General features: G+C 45.7%; 1 protein-coding gene across 2 annotated transcripts in view; it reads right to left on the minus strand.

The window, feature by feature from the left end:
* LOC122936025 (cytochrome P450 2J5-like) overlaps nucleotides 1-22,112 on the minus strand; it is a 357,425-nt gene that overhangs the window by 86,082 nt on the left and 249,231 nt on the right. For both annotated transcript variants that reach the window (XM_044292019.1, XM_044292018.1), the window contains one exon: nucleotides 11,262-11,403. In XM_044292019.1, coding sequence (XP_044147954.1) covers nucleotides 11,262-11,403 — 142 coding nt within the window. The remainder of the gene's footprint in view (nucleotides 1-11,261; nucleotides 11,404-22,112) is intronic.

Genomic DNA, 22,112 nt, shown 5'->3' on the forward strand with positions numbered 1-22,112 from the left:
CGTCTCACGTGGTGTGTGACGTACCTCTAGTCCGTGACTGTGTCCAGGTATCGTGATAACTGTGATCGGTAAATTCTTCGGTGAAGAAATTTTCTTACTGGAGCGCTCCAATTTTTGACGAAAAAGTCACAGACTCTATGTCATATGTGGACAGGCCTTTGAGTGAGATGGGGGCTATCAGCTGGTTACGCCAAACGCGTTTCGGGGACCTCTTCCCCTTCTTCAGTGGCAGCGACTGAAGAAGGGGAAGAGGTCCCCGAAACGCGTTTGGCGTAGCCAGCTGATAGCTCCCATCTCACTCAAAGGCCTGTCCACAGATGACATAGAGTCTGTGACTTTTTCGTCAAAAATTGGAGCGCTCCAGTAAGAAAATTTCTTCACCGAAGAATTTACCGATCACAGTTATCGCGATACCTGGACACAGTCACGGACTAGAGGTACGTCACACACCACGTGAGACGCGGCGTTCTGGGATACGAACAGTCCAGCCATCAGCCTCTACGACACCTTGCTGTGGATTAAACCAGGAGTACGCCACCGACCACGCTACCTCAGCGTCTGCCGAGACACACAGGAGAGGACCGTACACAATCAGGTATACGGCATTTACCCTTACCTTGAAAACAATCTGGGCTAAGGTAAGACGAATTGTTAACTTACAGCATACAGCACTTTATTTATAACCAACGAAAAAGTTATTTTGGGAACCTGCTCCTTTTAAAGTCCCTTCTGAGTACAGACATTACTCACCATTTGCACATTCAATGTGACATTTTCTCTTCATTTGAAAGGAAAGACATAATATCTGCATTTTTTTGTTCCACTACAAGACTTATATATGCAGGAATTTTATATTGGTTCTAAAGATTCATCAGCTTTATGATCATTTTTACGATTGTGATTTCAATCTCATTCTGCTGCGCAGCGTCTATTTTTATCTATCTTAGTTATATTATTTGATTTTATTACCATTTGAATTAAATTGTGTGATCACTTTATATTGTATTTTACATCATTTTATTGCATATTTTTATCCATATTATTTCACACATACAGAGTGCCAGTCTAGTTCATTTACTTATTCTCAATATTTTCTCCTGTACGGGTGATACAGTTCTCTGGCCTAGAGCACCTGGTCCTAATTGCTTAGGAGTGAGCTATTCCTGTTATTAATTTTAAATACTGGGGAACGTTGGAACGTTTCAGGATACTTATCTATGAGATCAGATTCATCTTTGAAAAGGGTTTTGATCAGGTTCAGAAAGGGTTTAGCTACCGAGAGGTGGGGTCGCCCCTTTCAGGGCGGGTGCTCTGCCTGTAGGCAGGGAGAGATGTAGGGATTTGATAGGAACAGCATGAATGGTGGTCCCACATTCCAGGAACAGTTACATCAAGGTAGATTGGTCATCTAACCATGAGTAAACACACCCGCTCCTTCATATCCTGATCATACCTTGGTCAGTTTTTTCTGCATATCTGTAATGTAATTAATAAAAAAGGTATATTTTAATAAGTAAGGATTATATTTAGTTTTTTTTCCAAAATAAGAATTGCAGCATGAATGCTATCAGCCTCATCAGCAAGGCTGATAGCATTTAGAACAACTACCGACAGCCCAATTGGCCGCAGGGGATGTCGGTAGGAAGCCCAGAAGTGCGAGTTTTTGCGCATTTATATGCCGTGATCTTACTTGATCACAGCATCGAAAGCCTTTAATTACCACGATCGGCATTATTGTCTGTCATGGTAATTAGCCGCAGGTCTCTGTTTGAAACAGCAGAGACCTGATGGTCATGACGCCCACTGCATGTGCAAGTGTGCGCCATGTTCGCACATCGCTCCAGCGCCGTAGCGAAAGGGTTAAGAGAACTGATGGCTTGTGCCCACCCAAGGTGGAGAGTCCCAAGCTGACATTACTTCCCTAAAAAAGCTGTACCAGCCCTGCACACGTATGTTGAGCAGAAGGTGGGTCAGTCCTTGAGCCTGTCAGCGTCTGATACAGTTCATGCCAGCACTGAAGTGTGGAGCTATAACTGTGGTCACGGACCAACATATATGTCCTTTACCACCCACTGGTTAAATGTGGTTCTGCCCCAGGTACACCAGCAGCTTGGCCAGGTGATGGCAATGCCGCCTCTGCATTGTAATTGTGGGATTTCTGCACCAATGTCCTCCTCTGCCTCCTCAACTTCCACCTTGTCCTTAGCCTCCACTGTAGGCACAGTTCAGAGTGGTCCTTCAGCATACCACCTATAGTATTCAAAGCACAAAGTTGTTACGAGGTTCTACACCTGGTCAGCCTAGACGAACCCAGTGACACCAGGGAAAAACTGTTCGACATCATTAACCATGAAATAGAATCCTGGCTGTCTCTTTGCCAACTGGAGATAGAAACCATGGTTACCAATAATGGGAAGAACATTCTGTTTGCTCTGCATCAGGGAGGGCTGACCCATGCACCCAGCATGGCGCACATCTTCAATCAGGTTGTCACCCAGTTCCTGAAGCCTTCCAACTGCAAGAAGTCTTGAAAATATCAAGGAAACTTCAGCCACTCTTACCATGCAAAACACGCCCTCCTTGACCTGCAAAGGCAGAATGGTGTTCCCCTACATCGCCTCATATGCAACGTTTCCACATGTTGGAACTCCACCCTGAGACGTATCCACACGTTGGACTGACTGTATGAGCAGAGGAAACCTGTGACCAACTTCTTGATGATGCAGACGGACACTACTACTCCCCAGAATACCTTTGACATTAGACATTATAAGCTCATGCGTGACACCTGATGCTTGCTCAGGCCCTTTGAGGAGGCACTTTATTTGTCAGTCACCAGGACTGTGGGTGCACTGAATGTTTTATTGAGTATTGATTGGGTTTAATAACCCTTCTAGTTGCACCACAGCCTCAGATTGGTGTGCTGTTTCAATGTACATACACTACAGGATGAATGATGTCATTCCTTCCTTCACATCCTGGGGTGGATGATGATAAAACTGACTCGCAAGGGGACAGAAGATGTGGTGCCTACATCTCACGGCCACCTTAACCCTGTGTAGTCTCAACTGGCTTAGAAGGAGGAAGACATAAACACCCAGAAATTCTATACACAACTAGGGGGTTTATCTGCCCAAATGAGAGGAGGGGAGCAGGAGGAGCATGAGGGCAACGATAAAGACGACCCAGACAGACTGTGGCAGTATGCAGTGTAGATGGAGGCATGGAGTCCCTTCGTCTCCCTTGCACAAATGGCCCGATACATGCTGAGTTGATTGCATAGTGACAGCTGCATTATCACCATTTGGCAGAGGGATGACTACTGGCTCTCCACAATGTTAGACCCATGCTACCGGTCCAAAATAAGGGCATTTGATTACACCTTCTTTTAGGGATGAAAAACTCAACTTCTATTGAGACATCCTTTGTAGTTGGTTAGTCACTGCCTATGTGCTCCATTGTCCATCCTCACTGAGGTCTAACCGGGGGAATGGGGGACCCTCTGAGCTCACACTCCACTGCTATGACTGCTGGAGGGGGGAGGGTAGGAGAAGAACCAGCTCCATCAGCAGCAACATAAGCTTTGAGTTTCTGATGAGCGGTTTTCTTCACCCGCCTACTAAAGAAACCTCCCAGCAGCAGCAGGACATGGAGCAGAACCTGAACCCACAGGCATACTTCGACTGAACTCTGTCATCCCAGATCCAAGATCCCTAACATGACTGGGAAGCCTAACTTTAATTGTGCCTGCAAGTGGCCGAGTTTGCCCTAAGCAAGCTTTCCTGCCTGGCCAGTAGTGTAGCATCAGAGCAGGTGTTTAGTGCGGCGGGGGGCATAGTTACTCCAAAGGGAACTCGCCTTTCAACACAAAAATGTTGAGAGATTAACCTTTATAAAGATGAATCAGACGTGGATCAGCCAGGATTTCCACACACTGGTGCCTGATGCATCAGACTAGATCATTCTAGCAGTAATGTTCTGACTGTAGTGTGCTGCCACACCAGAACATTGTGAAAAATGGTTCACTACTTCTGGTCATGTGTTTCAGCCACTATTCTGATGCTGCCACCGTCCTGATGATACACACCTGCTGCCATCTTCTCCTACTGCCACCACCATCTTATGCTGTTACTACCACTGCTGTTGTCCTCCTCCCCACTCTGTTCCAGGCCACTATTTTGACTCTTCATCATGTTGCCACCCTCACCAGTGTCCCTGTTTGGCTGTGTGGACATTACAGTTTATTTTTCTGTTCTTCTGATCAGTCAAAAGAAAAGATCTAAAAAAAAACGGATCAGAAGATAAAAATAAACTCCTCTTGCTGCTGACACCCTCCTCACTCTGTCATGGGCCATTGCACGGTTCAATCGGTGCCGATAAATTAGATTTGATGCTAACATTGAAATGTAAAGCTGAGTTCACACTTCAGTTATTTGGTCAGTTATTTCCATTAGCTTTTGTGGGCCAAATTCAGGAGCCAAGCCTACTCTCGGTTTAGGTATCATCAATAGATCTACACCTGTTCTGTGGTTTTGACCTGCACCTGCTTTTGGCTGACAATAAATGACGAGAATAACTGACCAAATAACTGGTGTGGAATGAGCCTAACAGTAACGCATAGTAATTCTACAGCTAACAGAAGGGATTCAAAAGCATGTGTTTGCACTGCCACAACATGGATTAAAAGAAACATTTTTTTTCTCCACTACTTTTTTTTTTCAAATGTTTTATTTTCCAAAATACAAAAAGACAAATACATTAATAATAATGAACCGTCCAAAGGGCCCATGTTACAAAACTTTATCATATGTTAACATTCTCCCTTTGAATTAACATTCCCATTGAACTTTTACCCCAAATACCAAAACCCACCCCGTTGAGAAGAGAGAGAGAGAAAAAAACAAAAAACAAACACATTTTAACTCAAACTTCTCGGCCCTGGTTCAACCATTTCTTCCAAATGTTATCAATTTTTCCCTGTCTGTCACTCAATCTCTCTGTAACCTGTTCCAGTCTGATCAGATTAAGCACAGCTTCCTGCCACTGTCCTGCTGTAGGGGAATCTTTATTTATCCATTTCCGGAGTATCAACAATCTGGCCTGGAATAATACTTTATTCAACACCACTCTTAGTTCTCTGTTTAACCTAAGATGTGCAGTAGCACCCAGTATACATACCATGGGGTCCTCCAAAACTTGAATGCCCAAAAATAGTGAGATAGTCTCTACAATCTCCTTCCAATACCTCATCAATCTTGGGCATCTCCAAAAACAATGTATAAGATCCGCCCTCTCACCCCTACATTTAGGACACTTATCCGAAGTTCTAACCCCCATTTTCTTTAGCCCCCAGGGAGATCGATGTAATCTATGGAGTATAAAAAATTGCGACATTTTATGTGAGGCCCTTGCTGAAACCCTAATATAGCTTCTAAGAGCATCATTCCATTTTTCCTCCGTAAAAAATAGAAGATCTTTTTCCCAGTTTCCTCTAGCTGATATTATAATCCCTTCTTTTTTTGCCTCCATCAAAATTCCATTTTTTTTCGTAGCTCCTTTTTCTTCCCCTCCATTAGTGAATTTGTATATTCTATTTGATTGTTCTTTTCTATATTTGTTTAAATTGACTGGTATCCTAACCGCATTTTTTAGCGGCAGATATTTAAAGCTATCCTTTTGAGGGATCCCAAACTCCATTGTCAAGGAAGAGAAGTCCCTCAAATTATCCCCCTCAAATATTTGCGCTAAATATTTTACCCCCTTTTTCCCCCAGTCTATGTAGGATTTAATCCTTTGCACTTCCTTTAGGTTTATATTTTTCCAAATAGGTGTATAGTGCAGATAACCCTTAATATTCATAATTTTTTTGAGTTCCACCCAATTTTTCCCATTAAATTCATTATATTATTTCCTGTGCTATTTTTCCCCAATGTTCCTGACTCCAGAATCTCTAAATAATTTGTGTCTCTTATCCACCCAATTTTTATTAACTCATCCCTCCCCACCGTTCCTTTTAACGTTCCATTTATCTGAGTATATTGTGTTATTAAATAATAAAAAAAACAATTTGGAACTGTTAAACCACCATCTCTTACTGGAAGTTGAAGAACCTCTCTCCTTAGCCTGGGAGTATTACCTTTCCAGATAAACTCCCCCATTAAACTATCTAGCAACCTGAAGTTTTTTCGGTAACCACATTGGGGAATTTTGTAGGACATATAATATTTTTGGAAGGAAAATCATTTTTATTAAATTCACCCGGCCCTGAATTGACAATGGTAATTTTTTCCTAATATGTATTTTGGTTCTTTTATTAAAGGGAGTATGTTTAGTTTCTCATAATCTTGAATATTTGTAGAGATCTGTATACCCAAATATTTGAAGCTCTCCTGTTGTTCAAGCACGTGCACCCTTGTAGAATTCTGTGCTAACCCCTTCCCCAATAACATCAAATGGGACTTATCCCAATTTATCTTTAACCCTGAAAAAAAAACGAACTTATCTATTATATCTATGACTCTATTAAATTCATCCCCTGAATTGTGCAAAAATAATAAAATATCATCGGCATACATTATTAATTTTTCCTTTCCATCCTTACTGAAAACCATTATATTCCCTATTATTTCTTATCAAACATGCCAAAGGTTCTATTGCAATGGCGAATAATAGTGGGGAGAGAGGGCATCCCTGCCTAGTGCCCCTGTAAAGGGCAAAGGGCATGGACAAGCTCCCATCCACCATCACCCTAGACCTTGGGTTGGAGTATATACACTACGTGCAGAATTATTAGGCAAATTAGTATTTTGACCACATCATCCTCTTTATGCATGTTGTTTTACTCCAAGCTGTATAGGCTCGAAAGCCTATTACCAATTAAGCATATTAGGTGATGTGCATCTCTGTAATGAGAAGGGGTATGGTCTAATGACATCAACGTGCATAATTATTATTATTATTATTTCCTTTGGCAAAATGGGTCAAAGAAGGACTTGACAGGCTCAGAAAAGCCAAAAATAGTGAGATATCTTGCAGAGGGATGCAGCACTCTTAAAATTGCAAAGCTTCTGAAGCGTGATCATCGAACAATCAAGCGTTTCATTCAAAATAGTCAACACGGTCGCAAGAAGCGTGTGGAAAAACCAAGGCGCAAAATAACTGCCCATGAACTGAGAAAAGTCAAGCGTGCAGCTGCCAAGATGCCACTTGCCACCAGTTTGGCCATATTTCAGAGCTGCAACATCACTGGAGTGCCCAAAAGCACAAGGTGTGCAATACTCAGAGACATGGCCAAGGTAAGAAAGGCTGAAAGACGACCACCACTGAACAAGACACACAAGCTGAAACGTCAAGACTGGGCCAAGAAATATCTCAAGACTGATTTTTCTAAGGTTTTATGGACTGATGAAATGAGAGTGAGTCTTGATGGGCCAGATGGCTGGATTGGTAAAGGGCAGAGAGCTCCAGTCCAACTCAGACGCCAGCAAGGTGGAGGTGGAGTACTGGTTTGGGCTGGTATCATCAAAGATGAGCTTGTGGGGCCTTTTCGGGTTGAGGATGGAGTCAAGCTCAACTCCCAGTCCTACTGCCAGTTTCTGGAAGACACCTTCTTCAAGCAGTGGTACAGGAAGAAGTCTGCAAGGTAAGAAAAACATGATTTTCATGCAGGACAATGCTCCATCACACGCGTCCAAGTACTCCACAGCGTGGCTGGCAAGAAAGGGTATAAAAGAAGAAAATCTAATGACATGGCCTCCTTGTTCACCTGATCTGAACCCCATTGAGAACCTGTGGTCCATCATCAAATGTGAGATTTACAAGGAGGGAAAACAGTACACCTCTCTGAACAGTGTCTGGGAGGCTGTGGTTGCTGCTGCACGCAATGTTGATGGTGAACAGATCAAAACACTGACAGAATCCATGGATGGCAGGCTTTTGAGTGTCCTTGCAAAGAAAGGTGGCTATATTGGTCACTGATTTGTTTTTGTTTTGTTTTTGAATGTCAGAAATGTATATTTGTGAATGTTGAGATGTTATATTGGTTTCACTGGTAAAAATAAATAATTGAAATGGGTATATATTTGTTTTTTGTTAAGTTGCCTAATAATTATGTACAGTAATAAAATAGCTAAAACTAAAAACAAACTGAAAACTGCTTCCAAAAATATTCAGCTTTGATATTAATGAGTTTTTTGGGTTCATTGAGAACATGGTTGTTGTTCAATAATAAAATTAATCCTCAAAAATACAACTTGCCTAATAATTCTGCACTCCCTGTAAGTTGGATCCATCTTATAAATCCCTCCCCTATACCAACCCTTTTCAATACTGCCCATAAATACTCCCACTCAATAGAATCAAAAGCCTTTTGAGCATCTAGTGAAAGTATAGCTTTTTCACCAGCTTCTATTTTATTCGCCTCAATATTAAGGTACAACCTTCTAATATTTGCGTATATAGTTCTTCCCGGTATAAAACCTGTCTGATCTTCTTGGATTATGCCTTTAATCACCTTAGAAAGCCTACCTGCCAAAACCTTTGCTAGAATCTTCACGTCCGTATTCAACAAAGATATTGGTCTATATGAGCCGGGATCTAATTGTTCTTTACTCTTTTAGGGATCAATGTTATTATTGCTTCTTTCATTGATTCTGGTAAATCTCAATTTTTTTTGGGCCTCACACAATGTCGCTCACAATTCCGGTATTAACACCTACGAGAAAGTTTTATATATTTCAAAGGGGAGTCCGTCACACCCTGGTGATTTTAATGGTTTAACCTGATCCAGAACTTCCTCTATCTCTGCATTAGAAATTTCTTTATCCAAGTTTTCTTTTTGTGTTTTCGTTATCTCAGGAATAACAATCTGATCTAAATAGTTGCCCAGGTCTTTTTTGTTATATTGTACCCTAGACTTATAAAGTTCCTCAAAATAATCCACAAAAACATTTTTAATTTCCTCGGGTGAACTAACTATTTCATCTCTATTATTCTTAATTGCCCCTATACATGTTTTTCCTTTCTGATTTTTAACTATACCTGCTAAGATCTTTCCAACCTTTTCTCCCTCCGAAGCCAACTGGAACCCCTGGAAAAACAATTCCTTCCTTGTTTTATCCATATAATGTATTTTTAATTTTTCATGTTCTTGCTCCCATTTCTTCTTGTTATTTCCGGTCGGATTCATTACACATATTGATCTTGCTTCTTCTAGGTTTGTTTCCAATAGTTTACCCTTTTCTTTAGTAATTTTTTTAAAGTAATTCACCTTTTTAAATAGACATCCTCTCAAGTATGCCTTCGCCGTATCCCACACTATAGATCTTTTAGCAGAGCCATTATTTTCTGAATTTTTTTTTTTTAGTTCCAATCCTATACTCTCTACCTCTGGGATATACATTAACCAATGTGGATTGAACCTGAACAATGGCAAATTTTTCCTTTTGTTCAAATCCAAATCCATTACAATGACACTATGGTCGGATAAAGCCATAGGTAAATACTTTATCTTTATCCCAGTTTGGGTCATTAAATTTTTATTTCCTAGAACCATGTCTATTCTTGACCAGGTTTGATGTTTTTTAGAGTAACAGGAATACATTTTTTCCTCTGGATTTAAGTGATGCCAGACACCAATCCAATTGAACTCCAAGACCGTTTTGCAAAAATCTACATTTTGTATTCTTCCCCCTCCGCCAGACATTCTGTCAGTGAGTGGATCCATTACAGCATTATAGTCTCCTGTCGCAATCATAATACAATCCTGTCTATTCAACATAAATCTGTACAACTCATACAACACTTCTGACTTATATGGTGGAGGAATATATACATTTGCAATTACCATTCTAACACCTTCGACATTACAATGTAGAAACAGGTACCTGCCACAGTCGTCCGCCTTATATGTAACACATTCAAATTTGATCTTTTTATGCACCAAAATTGAAACCCCTCTGGAATAGGTAGTATATACCGAATGATACCCCTCAGCTATCCATCCCTTCTCCATCCATATGAGGGACTCTTTAACTAAATGTGTCTCTTGGAGGCAGACGACGGCCGGCAAGAACCTCCTGATCCACTCAAAGACAGCATATCTCTTTGTCCTTTCCCGCAAACCTCTCACATTTAACGAGACAAACCTAACCATCTAGCGGAGGGCAAAGAAGAAAATAAAACAAAACAAAAAAAAAAACTCTCTCCCTTCTCCCCTCCCCCCCCTTCTGAGTAGCTCCCCTGCCACAAATCCGCAGACAAGGCAGCTCCATTACTCAGCATACTGGCTCCCCAACCTCCCCCTTACCCTACCTGCTGTCCATCCTATCTAACCACTCCTCTACATCCGCTGGTGTCTGAAAAAATTCAGCCTTTCCTTTGTATTCCACTCTTAACTTTGCAGGAAAGAGTAGACTATATTTTAAACCTAGTTCCCTTAATCTCTTTTTTACACTTATATACTCTTTCCTGCGTGCATTAGTGTCTGCCGAATAGTCTGGGAAGAGTCTTATCTTTATCCCGTGTATTTGATTGTATTGTATTTTCTCCACTACTTTAATGACGCTGCCTCCATGTCTTTATTTTGTTCCACTAAAGAGTCATTTGGATACAGCTTCTGCAGGGGCACGCAACATTTTTATTCTTTACTGAAGGCCGCTGTATGCTTTTCTTTTGGTTTAACAGAAGGGATTAACTAGAAAAGTTGGCGGCCTGCATGTCATTCTGATGGACACTAACTGTTCTTCTACCAGATAGGATCAGCTAGGCATGTTGGTACAGTGCACACCGAGATACACTCTCCTGCAAGTTTAACTGCAGGCCGTGATAGACCTGATTTAACGCGCTTTGTGACACAATAATTCATAACAAACCGAAATTCGGGAAAGCAAACGAATATAATTTTTTTAAACTAATTTCTAGCTCTGAGGTAACTCCTAAACAAATTAGCCTGAATAAGGGACTCCCTAGGTATCTAATTTAGTAAAAAAAAAAAAAAAAGCTCTTCTCAGCTTATTAGTATGACTACTAAAGTAATCAGTTGATCGTATCAGATGGTTCCCAGAGAGTTAAAGCTGGTTAAACATTCACGCAATAAACAAAAGTTATTTGAGTTGCCCTTGGCATTATGTAAAGAAACCTAAGACCTTTTGTTCAGTTAAGCTTCCTTATTTTGCCAAATCACTTAGTATGTCACAGGAATAAACATCATTTCTCAAATACTTTTATCTTGAGACTGTCTAAAAACTAAGAAAAGAACTCACCTTGTATATCTTGGTGGACCGCCAGAAACAGTAATGCCCACTGTAGTGCAGATGTGGTAGTTTCAGTACCAGCCAGCTGGAAATCCAACAATAATTGAATCATGTTATCCTCATTAATTGTGGAAGAAGGATCATCCTGAGCCTGTGAGATAAGATGTAGATCATAGAACAGACCTTTATTTTTATAGATAAAAATGGCCCATTTGGCAAGGATATGCTAGTAGTAGAGTTTAATTATAATTTCAAAGTAATGCAAATTAAATCCAGCCATACCCGAAGATAAAAGTTGGCCAAACACAGAAATGGTCAAGCTGTCTGCAGTGGCAGTGGCTGTTTTATGTCAGCAAGTGGGGCTCAGGTTTCCTGAGAAAGGGCCATAAATGTTTGTGACAGAAATAATTATTTAAGGCGGTCAAACTAAAACGCCTTTTTGTGCCTTTTTTTGTATTTTTTTTTTTTAGCATAAAAGGATAAGAATATGTTGTTCCTTTATATATTTCCCTTGTCCTGCCCTGTTGGTCTCTGTACATTTTTTCCCTTGAGCTGTGTTGCTGATAATATATGAAGGTATAATTACATACATGCATATACATACACGATGTAATGAATGTTTCACAGATATGTGTTCCCCTTGAATTTCCTTATTTTCAAAGCCTCAACAACTTTCAATAAAAATTTTTATTGCATTGTAGCATATTTCTTATTCTTTGCTGTAAATTGAAGTAGTTCCTGAGTGGGCCAGCCTAAAAAAAAAAAAATATATATATATATATATATATATATATATACACACACAAAATGAGAATATTGTGACATGATGCTGTGGATAGAAGCACATGAAAAAGGATTACATAATGATTGTAGCACCTGTGTTGGAATGAAATAGTAACAATATTTTTACCTGGGTTTTAAAAAACAGTGCCTTCTTGCGCAGATAGCTCGTTTTTCTCAGCGTGCATGGGAGAAAAAGGCGCGCTAGATAAAGCGTTAGGAGGAGGTGACTTGGATTGACAACCTGGGGAAGCAGCCGTATGCTGGATAAAGGAGTGTGAGTGCTATGTGTGAGCGGGGAGAATTCAGAGCGCTCCAGAGGAAGGTATCAGATCGCTGATGCCTGGTTATAAGAGGAGAGTTTGTTGTGATGTTGGATTACTGATGTAAGGTTGTATTGGAGCATGAAATGGAGTAGTGATATTGCGGTGAAGGGGAGAAGAGTGATAAATTGATGGACTGTTGATATATAGATGCATTGGGGGAGGATAGTGAATTAATGTAACTACAGTATATGGACAAATGGTGACTATTGCTGTGAAAAGCAGATGGTGATGAAATAGGGTGGCTGGTGTAGATACATCATGAGAAATTTATGAAATTAAAGTATCAGGTCGCTGATGTTTGATGTGGGGGGGGGGGGAGAGGTATATGGCATTATAGAATTAATGGTGCTGGTTTGTAGCAATTAAATAATATGGTAAAATGCAAGGGCTTTAAAAGTGGGTAATAGTATGGCTGTATGAATGGAAAATGAGGGAGATGTATGAATGGAAAATAAATGCTGAATTAATTTGGATGGCTGATGTAAATATATGAATTAATGGAGAGAGGAGTGTTGAATTAATGGGCTGTTGATATACTGTATATAAGCATTGAGGGAGAATATTGAAGTAACTGTATGAATGGATGATAGAGAAAATTTTTTTTATATATATATATATATATCCCCTCACTATGAACAACTATTACCATCATGCTAATAATCAATTACCATTTTTCAAAATATACATATTTATATATATTTTTAATATAATAATATTGACGGAGCGAATGATAATGGAGAGATATATGATGTGGAGTGATGTGTTAGAATGGTGAAGAATGTGTTTTTAATATGGAGGAACAGAAGGAGCTATACATGATATGGCAGTATCTGACACAATAAGAGAAATATAAAAATATATATATATATATACATATATACACACACACACGATTGCTGGTAGATTATTACAATGGTAGAGGGTATGAGGAAATATATAAGTCATTGGCCCACAAGCAACTTAAGCAGGGAGGAATCATGACTTCAGATGGAAAAAAATTACGAATATGCTAAAAAACTAATATATAGCACTATATTCAATAGAGTGCTATATATTTCTTTTTTAGAATATTCGTCATTTTTTTTCCATCTCAAGTCATGATTCCTGTTATATTGGTGTACCAGAGTGGCATTACCATCTTTGTGCTTTACTACTGTCTCCAATGGTTAACCTAACGTTATCTGATGTATTAATTTTCAGATCCTGCAAAATGCTTATTGCTATTTCTTGTTATGTGACTGTTCAAGTGTAATGTGCCCGGTTCACCAGCAGATGGCAGCAAGCATGACAGAGCTACATTGGCAGAGAATGGAACCTTTTTTCCATTCTAGCTCTCTCCAAGTAAGGGAGGAGTCTAGTTAGTTAGAAGTAAGTGGAGTTTTACCCCTTGCCAAGGGAGGTTGTGCTGCAGGAGCTCGTCCCTGTTGGGCGAGCCCTGCCTAAGCCAGCAAGAGCACCTTTAGCTCTGCTGGACACAAAGGCCAAAGCCTGAAGCCTCAAAAGGCAGGAGGAGAAAGTTCCCTGGCAGTGGCGTACACACAATCCATGGGGCCCAGGTGCGAAATTGATCCATGGGCCCCCCCAACCCGCCGCCGCACCCACCCCCACTACCTCCCCTACCATTCACCCAACAGGCCTCCAGTCCCAATAGTCCCCAGCCATACCCCATGCCCATCAGACCTCACATCAGCCCAAAGACCACCCCCCCATCAGCCACCAGATCAATCATCAGCCGAAATGTCTTGCTTTGATGGGATTGCCAGATTGGGGCCTGGGCTGATCTGATCATCTGAGGGGGTCTTTGAAAGCAAAGACCCCTCAGATGATCAGATCAGCCCAGGCCCCAATCTGGCAATCCCATCAATAAATTCAGGCTGCCCCCCAGGGCCCCACTGCTGCTGGTCATTGTTCTTAGCAGGCCAGGGCCCCCTACTAGAGTAGTCAGTGACTCAGTGTGCCCTGATGCGGGCTTTTCCTGCCAGAGTGCCAGTGACTGACTGCAAACCCTCCCCCCCCTCCCCCCTGGGACGTGCTCTACTGTTTCTTTGGATGGTGCCAAAATAAAATAGACGGAGGCATGGAAATTGTTTGCAGTTAACAAGACTTTACAATATCTTACACATGATCACTCCACAGCATGGCACGTTACATCTAAACATTACATAGCACAGAATCACAGGGGGTTAAATGGCACTATCTCTTAAAGGCTCCCTGATCCAGAGGCAATGTTTGGCCTATAGGCCTGAATATCCTTAGCTTGCCTGGGACATTACTTCTCCCACTGGTCCAGTGTTACCAGGGGCTGACATACGGACTAGGGCATTAGCTACTCTTGAAGCCTGGTGCACTAACCCTACTGTTTTGTCTTCTATGCACCCAGCTTTTCATAGGCACTTTATTCTCACAATTGCTGAATATCAGTTATCACTGCAGCCGTCTCATCTGCAAGACATCACACCTTCTGCAGCCGTCTCATCTGCTTTGCTGGCACGACTGCAGGAACTGCCTGGGGCCAGGGGGGGGGGGGGCCTGGGGCCCTCACCTCACTACTAGTCTATTCCAATTTCCAACTACAAGTTCAAGTTGCGGCCCAGCCCACGGCTTTTCCATACTTACCGTCGAGTTACCGGCTGGCAGGGCAGGGGAACCCGAACTTCTTCTGTTCTTCTGGTCGGTCGGCGCCTCGGCGGTCCTCTTCTTGTGCGTCCTCTCTCAGTCACGTCCGGATCCCGTCTGAGTTCAGGCGCGCGCATGTGCCCGCGAGACCTGCCACAGGAGTTCACACAGGTCTCGCGGGAGTTCACGGGCCTGGCGCCGGCGCTGACCGCAAGGAGGAGGGGCCCAGCAGGGGGCAACTTAACTGGGAATCTGGATTCTGGGAACTTGAAGTGTGTCAGACGCAGCTGCAGCAGGGGCCAGGGGTCCGCAGGCGGCCGGGCCCCCTGGGGTGCCTGGCCCGGTCGCAACTGCGACCCCTGCGACCCCTATATGTACGCCACTGTTCCCTGGATAAAGCTAGAGACAGATCAGCCTACCAAGTAAAGTACAGCATAAAGAGAAAGCCAAGTTCTACTGTTATTCTGTTAGCACAGCAGAGCCAGAGAGCGACTGATGTAGCAGTGTTGAGTTTGTTTGCCTGCCACAGTTAATGCCAAAGCTTGCTGGAAACCAAGACAATGCCAGTAAATCATGTGGAAGAAAGTTTATTCAAGTAAAGCTGTTATCAAGGACACCACAAGGTCTGGACTTTTCTTTTTTTCATCCCACCATTCAACAACCCCTTTTTCTGCTTTCAAACGGCCATGCCTGGGGTTCAGCATATCCAGGTAGGAACACCATGACAAGTGCAACACCATTAAGGGACATTAGGCCACCCTACACCACTCTGGCATTCCTACCCTGGGTGCCATCCATATCACTAAAAGGGGCCCCGTGCCCTTGTTGCTTCACTGCAACTGGCATCACGACTAAAATATGTACTTTAAGGGACCCCAAGTAGTGCGGCCGAGGATTGCATGTGCATGAGAAGTAGTGTGCAGCAAATAGAAGGCGTTGCCCTAAAAGGTTTCCAGATGGTAGCCACAGAGAGCGCCTCCAAGTAGTCAGGAGAACTACACAGGTTTACGGTCCCATAGCGAAAGGTTTACGGTCCACGCTAGAGCTGATGGTAATTTAGACAAAGCTAATTTAGAGATGGGCAACATCCAAAGTAGAAAGGGACGAAAATGGATACCAGCTGCAGAAGTAATAAGGAAGAGCAGAAGAAAAGTTAGACCAAGCAGTCCATTCCAGATATATAAAAGAACTTAGTACCTCTGAGAGGGTAAACAGTGCCAAAGACACCCTACTCAGCAAAACGGGTCACTAGATACCTCACTCTCATAAGAAACAGTAACTAAGCTAATAGGAATCAGACTGAATACAGAGATTAGCACAGCAGAGAGAGAGAGAAAGCAAAGTAATCAAGTTTACCTACCAGTTTACCTTTGGCCTGCTCGAGCCAGGAGAAAGATCAAGTATTGTTTGAATGACACAAGTTCATTACATATTCATTTGAACTTTACAAAGTCTGGACTCTACTTGCTCCACCAAAAACTTGTTTGTTGTTATGGAGCCTCACCCAAGGGAACGACAGTATCCATGCAGGAGCACTATCACACAAACTATTAAGGCTGCATCACCACTGCATTCCTAAACACAGGGACTTGATTGCCCCTGTGGGGCAGCATGTTGCAAATGACATCACAAACAGGATATTTACTTCTGTGCCTTACTACTGAAGGCCCTCAATGTCTGTAAAACCCCCTTCAAGTGACTTTATGTCAGAACCTCCCAGGGAGCCAGTAGTGGGATGAGGAACCCACTGGCAGTAAGCAGCTGACAGCCCAGAATGCGGTACAAGTTTAGGGATAATCCAAGAGGGGTAGTCAATGTCCAATCCGGGTCGAGGCAGGCAGCGAAGGTTCAAGGCGGAAGACAGTCCAGGGGTCAGTAGCCGGGAAGGATACAAAGAAACAACAGGCAATAGAAGGATCTGCAGGGAGGCTAGGTGTTCACCATAAGGTGGAATAACTCAGCAATGAGCCAGAGCTCAGGCCAGGTCTTTATAGCCAGGGAAGGTAGGAACCACCCTCCCCAGGAACCAATGGCAGGCGAGGAAGGTGGAAGGTGTGTACTGGGAATCTCCCTCAGCAAGGCTCACACCTGACAGCCGGATAATGCAGGAACTCTATGCACCCGGAAATGTGCGAGCAGCCTGTGTACTGCGCACACGCCGTGCACCCGCACCTCGGGCACCAGGTGTTCTACCGAGCTGAAGGGGAACCCGTGCCCTGCGCCGTGCCCGTGGTCCCAGAGTAGGGGTAACACCCCCTGCTTCCTGACAGAGCCCCCCACCAAGGAGCGGCCTCCGGACGCGACCCTGGGAAGGCCTCTCGGGGTGAGCCCGATGGAACGCCCGCACCTTGGCGGCCGCATGGACATTCCCCAAGGGCTCCCAGGAACGCTCCTCGGGACCGTACCCCTTCCAGTGGATGAGATACTCCAGGACCCCACGCCGGCGGCGGGAGTCCAGGATCTCCTGGACTTCATACTCATCATCGTTATTCACCTGGATGGGAGGTGGTGGAGCAGGTGCCCGGTCCGGGAATGGGTTGGCACGGTGTGGTTTCAACAAGGACACGTGGAATACCGGGTGGATTCCCAGGGAAGTAGGCAACTGGAGCTTGGCTGCAACGTTGTTGACCATACTCACGATCTCAAAGGGACCAATGTAACGGGGTCCCAGTTTTCGGGAGGGACAGGACAGCTTGAGGTGCTGTGTGGAAAGCCACACCTTGTCCCCGTCTTTGTACCTGGGGAATTCTGTGCGTCTACGGTCTGCCTGCATCTTGTGCCGCTGCTGAGCGGCCTGGAGTTGTTGCGTTAGGGTCCGCCTCAGTTCTCGTAGGAGCCGGAGCCGTTGAGCCACTTCAGGCACTGGGACATCAAGGGGGAGATCCGGGAGAGTTGCGGGATGATAGCCATAGTTGGCATAGAATGGTGAGAGCCCGGTGGAGGAATGAAGCTGATTGTTGAAGGAAAATTCCGCGAAGGGGAGATGGCTCACCCAGTCATCTTGTAGATGGGATGTGTAACAGCGAAGGAACTGTTCGAGAGTTTGGTTGGTCCTTTCGGTCTGCCCATTGGACTGGGGGTGATAGGCAGAAGACAGGCTGCGAGTGATATGAAGGCTACGGCAAAACTGGGTCCAAAAGCGGGAGGTGAATTGTGAGCCCCGGTCTGAGACGATGGAATCAGGGAGCCCGTGCAACCGGAACACGTGTTGGAGGAACAACTCTGAGGTTTTTTGGGCCGTCGGGAGACCGGAGGTCGGAATGAAGTGGGACATCTTGGTACATCTGTCCACCACCACCATGATGGTGGTACAGGCTTGTGAAGGCGGTAAGTCCACAATGAAATCCATGGCTATGTTGCGCCATGGAAGGGTTGGCACTGGCAGAGGCTGTAATAACCCAACAGGTTTTGAGGTGGGACGTTTGTAGAGTGCACACACGGAACAAGACTCTATAAAGGAGCGTACGTCGGCTGCCAAAGAGGGCCACCAAAACTGACGTAGGATGCATTCCATGGTGTTGCGCCTACCTCGGTGGCCTGCTGTGGGGTGGTCATGGTGATGCTGTAGTACAGGCAGTCGCTGGGAGACTGGGACGTAGATCCACTGTTGGTGGTAACAAAGCCCCTGCTTCATTGGCAGATGGGCTGCCTCCTCTGGAGCTGGCATGCTGGCCCGTCGGATCCTCTCGATCAAGGAGTGTTGGGTGGCTAGAAAGTATGCGGCTGGCAGGATCGGTTCCGGAGGTGCAGGATCGGCCTCGGAGGAGCACATACGGGACAAGGCATCAGCCTTGCCGTTCTTGGATCCCGGTCGATAGGTAATCTGGAGGCGAAAACGGGAGAAAAAGAGAGCCCACCTGGCTTGTCGAGGACGCAGTCGCTTGGCACTGCGGAGATATTCGAGGTTGCGATGGTCGGTGTACACCACCACAGGGTTTTCGGCTCCTTCCAGCAAATGTCTCCATTCCTCCAGGGCGTCCTTGATAGCGAGCAGCTCCCTCTCACCCACATCATAGTTGCGTTCGGCCCCGGTGAGTTTGCGGGAATAAAAGGCAACGGGATGGAGAAGCTGCTTCTCCCCTTGGACCTGGGAGAGAACAGCCCCGATAGCCCCCTCGGAGGCATCGGTCTCCAGAAAAAACGGGCAAGAGGCGTCCGGTTGTACTAGTATAGGTGCCTGTGTGAACAGCCTCTTAAGGTGCTGGAATGCCTGTTGGACCTTCGGGGTCCATTCAAACAGGGTGTTGCTCCTGGTCAGAGCAGTGATGGGAGCGCAGATCGCTGAAAAGTTCCGAATGAATCGGCGGTAAAAATTGGCAAAACCAATGAACTGCTGCACCATCCGCCGATTGCGGGGGACAGGCCAATTCTGGACGGCCTGGATCTTCCTGGGGTCCATCTCCACTCGACCTGGGGATAGGATGTAGCCCAGGAACTCAATGGACGAGACTTCGAAGGTGCTTTTTTCAAGCTTGCCATAGAGACTGTGGGTCCGCAGACGCTGGAGCACCGATTTGACATGCCGTTCGTGTTGTGGCAGTGATCTGGAGAAGACAAGGATATCGTCCAGATATACCACAACATGGGTATCCAACAGGTCACGGAAGACGTCATTGATGAAGCACTGAAATGTGGCAGGGGCGTTACAGAGCCCGAAGGGCATGACAAGGTACTCGTAGTGCCCAAACCGTGAGCGGAATGCTGTCTTCCACTCATCCCCCTCCCTGACACGAATCAGATTGTAGGCCCCACGGAGGTCGATCTTGGTGAAGAAACGGGCATCCTTGACTCTGTCCAGCAAGTCGGGAATGAGAGGGAGTGGGTACCGGTTTTTCTTGGTGATGTCGTTCAGGGCCCGGTAATCGACACAGGGAGACCCCCATCTTTTTTCCCCACAAAGAAGATGCCGGCCCCAACTGGAGAGGTCGAGGGACGGATGAACCCCTTCGCTAGGCTCTCCTCTATGTAGTCCTTCAGGGCCCTGGTCTCGGGTTCGGACAGATTGTACAAGCGCCCGTACGGCAGTGGGGCTCCAGGGAGCAGGTCAATGGGGCAATCATAAGGCCTGTGTGGCGGCAAGGCGTCTGCTCCTTTTTTTTCAAAAACGTCTGCATAGTCCCGATATTTGTCAGGTAGTCTGTGTTCAACAGTGCCCAGAACCGCAGGAGGGCTTGGAGCCGGAGACGCGTGAACAGGAGAACCGGAGGGGGGCGTGAAGGTGATGGAGCCAGAGGTCCAGTTAATCGTGGGGTTGTGTCTCCTAAGCCAGGGGATGCCTAAAATGACTGGAAACAAGGGGGAAGGCACGATGTCCCACACGATCTTCTCGGAATGGTAAAGGCCGATGCGGAGGAACAAGGGATGTGATTCCATGGCGATAGGTCCCGTCTTTAGGGTGCTGCCATCCACCAGATGCAGCTGGGATGGGTTCTTCTTAGGGCGCAACGGGATGCCTAGTTGGGAAGCCAGATCCTTGTCCATAAAACAGCTGCTTGCGCCCGAATCAATGATGGCAGAGAGATCAATATTGTTGTTGCCCAGCTGCAGGGAAACAGGGATGGTGAGATGAGACGAGTTGTTATACATAGGTAGGTTAATGCATACCGTGGGTGTCTCCGGCCTACCTTCGGGAGGTTTGATGGGACAGTCCTTCAGGAAATGGCCCGGTTTTGCGCAATATAAACACAGATGCAAGGTTCTTCTCCTGGTTCTCTCCACCGTGGACAGGGGACCCCGAACAGCCCCGATCTGCATCGGCTCCTCCTGGTTACCGTCTGCTGCCACAGGAACAGGAAGCCTTAAGGGTTCCGACCGGCGCTCCGTTAGAGGCGGGGTCTGTTGTCGCTCCTGTCGTCTCTCCCGGAAGCGGCGATCCAGGTGGGTTACTGAGTCCATCAGGCCCCCCAAGGAGCCCGGCACCCCAATGCGGGCGAGCTCATCCTTGAGCTGCTCGGACAAACCGATGCGGAATTGGTCAATCAAGGCCACCTCGTTCAAGCCCGTATCCGGGGCTACCTCACGGAATTCCATGATGTAATCCTCCACTGGACGTCTGCCCTGGCGGAGGGTGCGCAAGGTACCCCTGGCGGTTGAAGAACGCAGGGGGTCATCATAAAGTCTTTGCATAGCTGCGGCAAAGGACTTCCAAGATGCCAGCACTGGGTCATCGGCTAGTAGGAGTTGGTGCGCCCAGGTCTGGGGAGGCCCTGAGAGCAAGGAAATTGCCGTGCGTACCTTGACGAAGTCCGTGGCATATGTACGTGGCTTCAGGGAAAACAACAGCTCGCAGGAGATGATGAAGGAGCGGTACTTCCTCCGATCTCCTGAAAACCGCTCAGGGAGGCTGACTGACGGCTCGCTAGAGACCACTTCCAGGGTGCGCGCCGGCGTAGGGGGAGGCGAGGGTGGTAGCGCGGTGCGCTCTGCGATGCGCTGCTCCTGTGTGGCAACCCTCTGCAGCAGGTGCTCATGACTCGCTTGCATCTCCTGAAAGGCCTGCGTCATGAGGTTAAGTTGCTGGGTCATGGCCGTCATGGGATCCACTGCTTTTGCGGGTTCCATGGTGAAGGCTGAGTTATTATGTCAGAACCTCCCAGGGAGCCAGTAGTGGGATGAGGAACCCACTGGCAGTAAGCAGCTGACAGCCCAGAATGCGGTACAAGTTTAGGGATAATCCAAGAGGGGTAGTCAATGTCCAATCCGGGTCGAGGCAGGCAGCGAAGGTTCAAGGCGGAAGACAGTCCAGGGGTCAGTAGCCGGGAAGGATACAAAGAAACAACAGGCAATAGAAGGATCTGCAGGGAGGCTAGGTGTTCACCATAAGGTGGAATAACTCAGCAATGAGCCAGAGCTCAGGCCAGGTCTTTATAGCCAGGGAAGGTAGGAACCACCCTCCCCAGGAACCAATGGCAGGCGAGGAAGGTGGAAGGTGTGTACTGGGAATCTCCCTCAGCAAGGCTCACACCTGACAGCCGGATAATGCAGGAACTCTATGCACCCGGAAATGTGCGAGCAGCCTGTGTACTGCGCACACGCCGTGCACCCGCACCTCGGGCACCAGGTGTTCTACCGAGCTGAAGGGGAACCCGTGCCCTGCGCCGTGCCCGTGGTCCCAGAGTAGGGGTAACACCCCCTGCTT

The sequence above is a fragment of the Bufo gargarizans genome, chromosome 4 (genome assembly GCF_014858855.1).
Source record: "Bufo gargarizans isolate SCDJY-AF-19 chromosome 4, ASM1485885v1, whole genome shotgun sequence".
In the NCBI taxonomy this organism is placed as follows: Eukaryota; Metazoa; Chordata; class Amphibia; order Anura; family Bufonidae; genus Bufo; species Bufo gargarizans.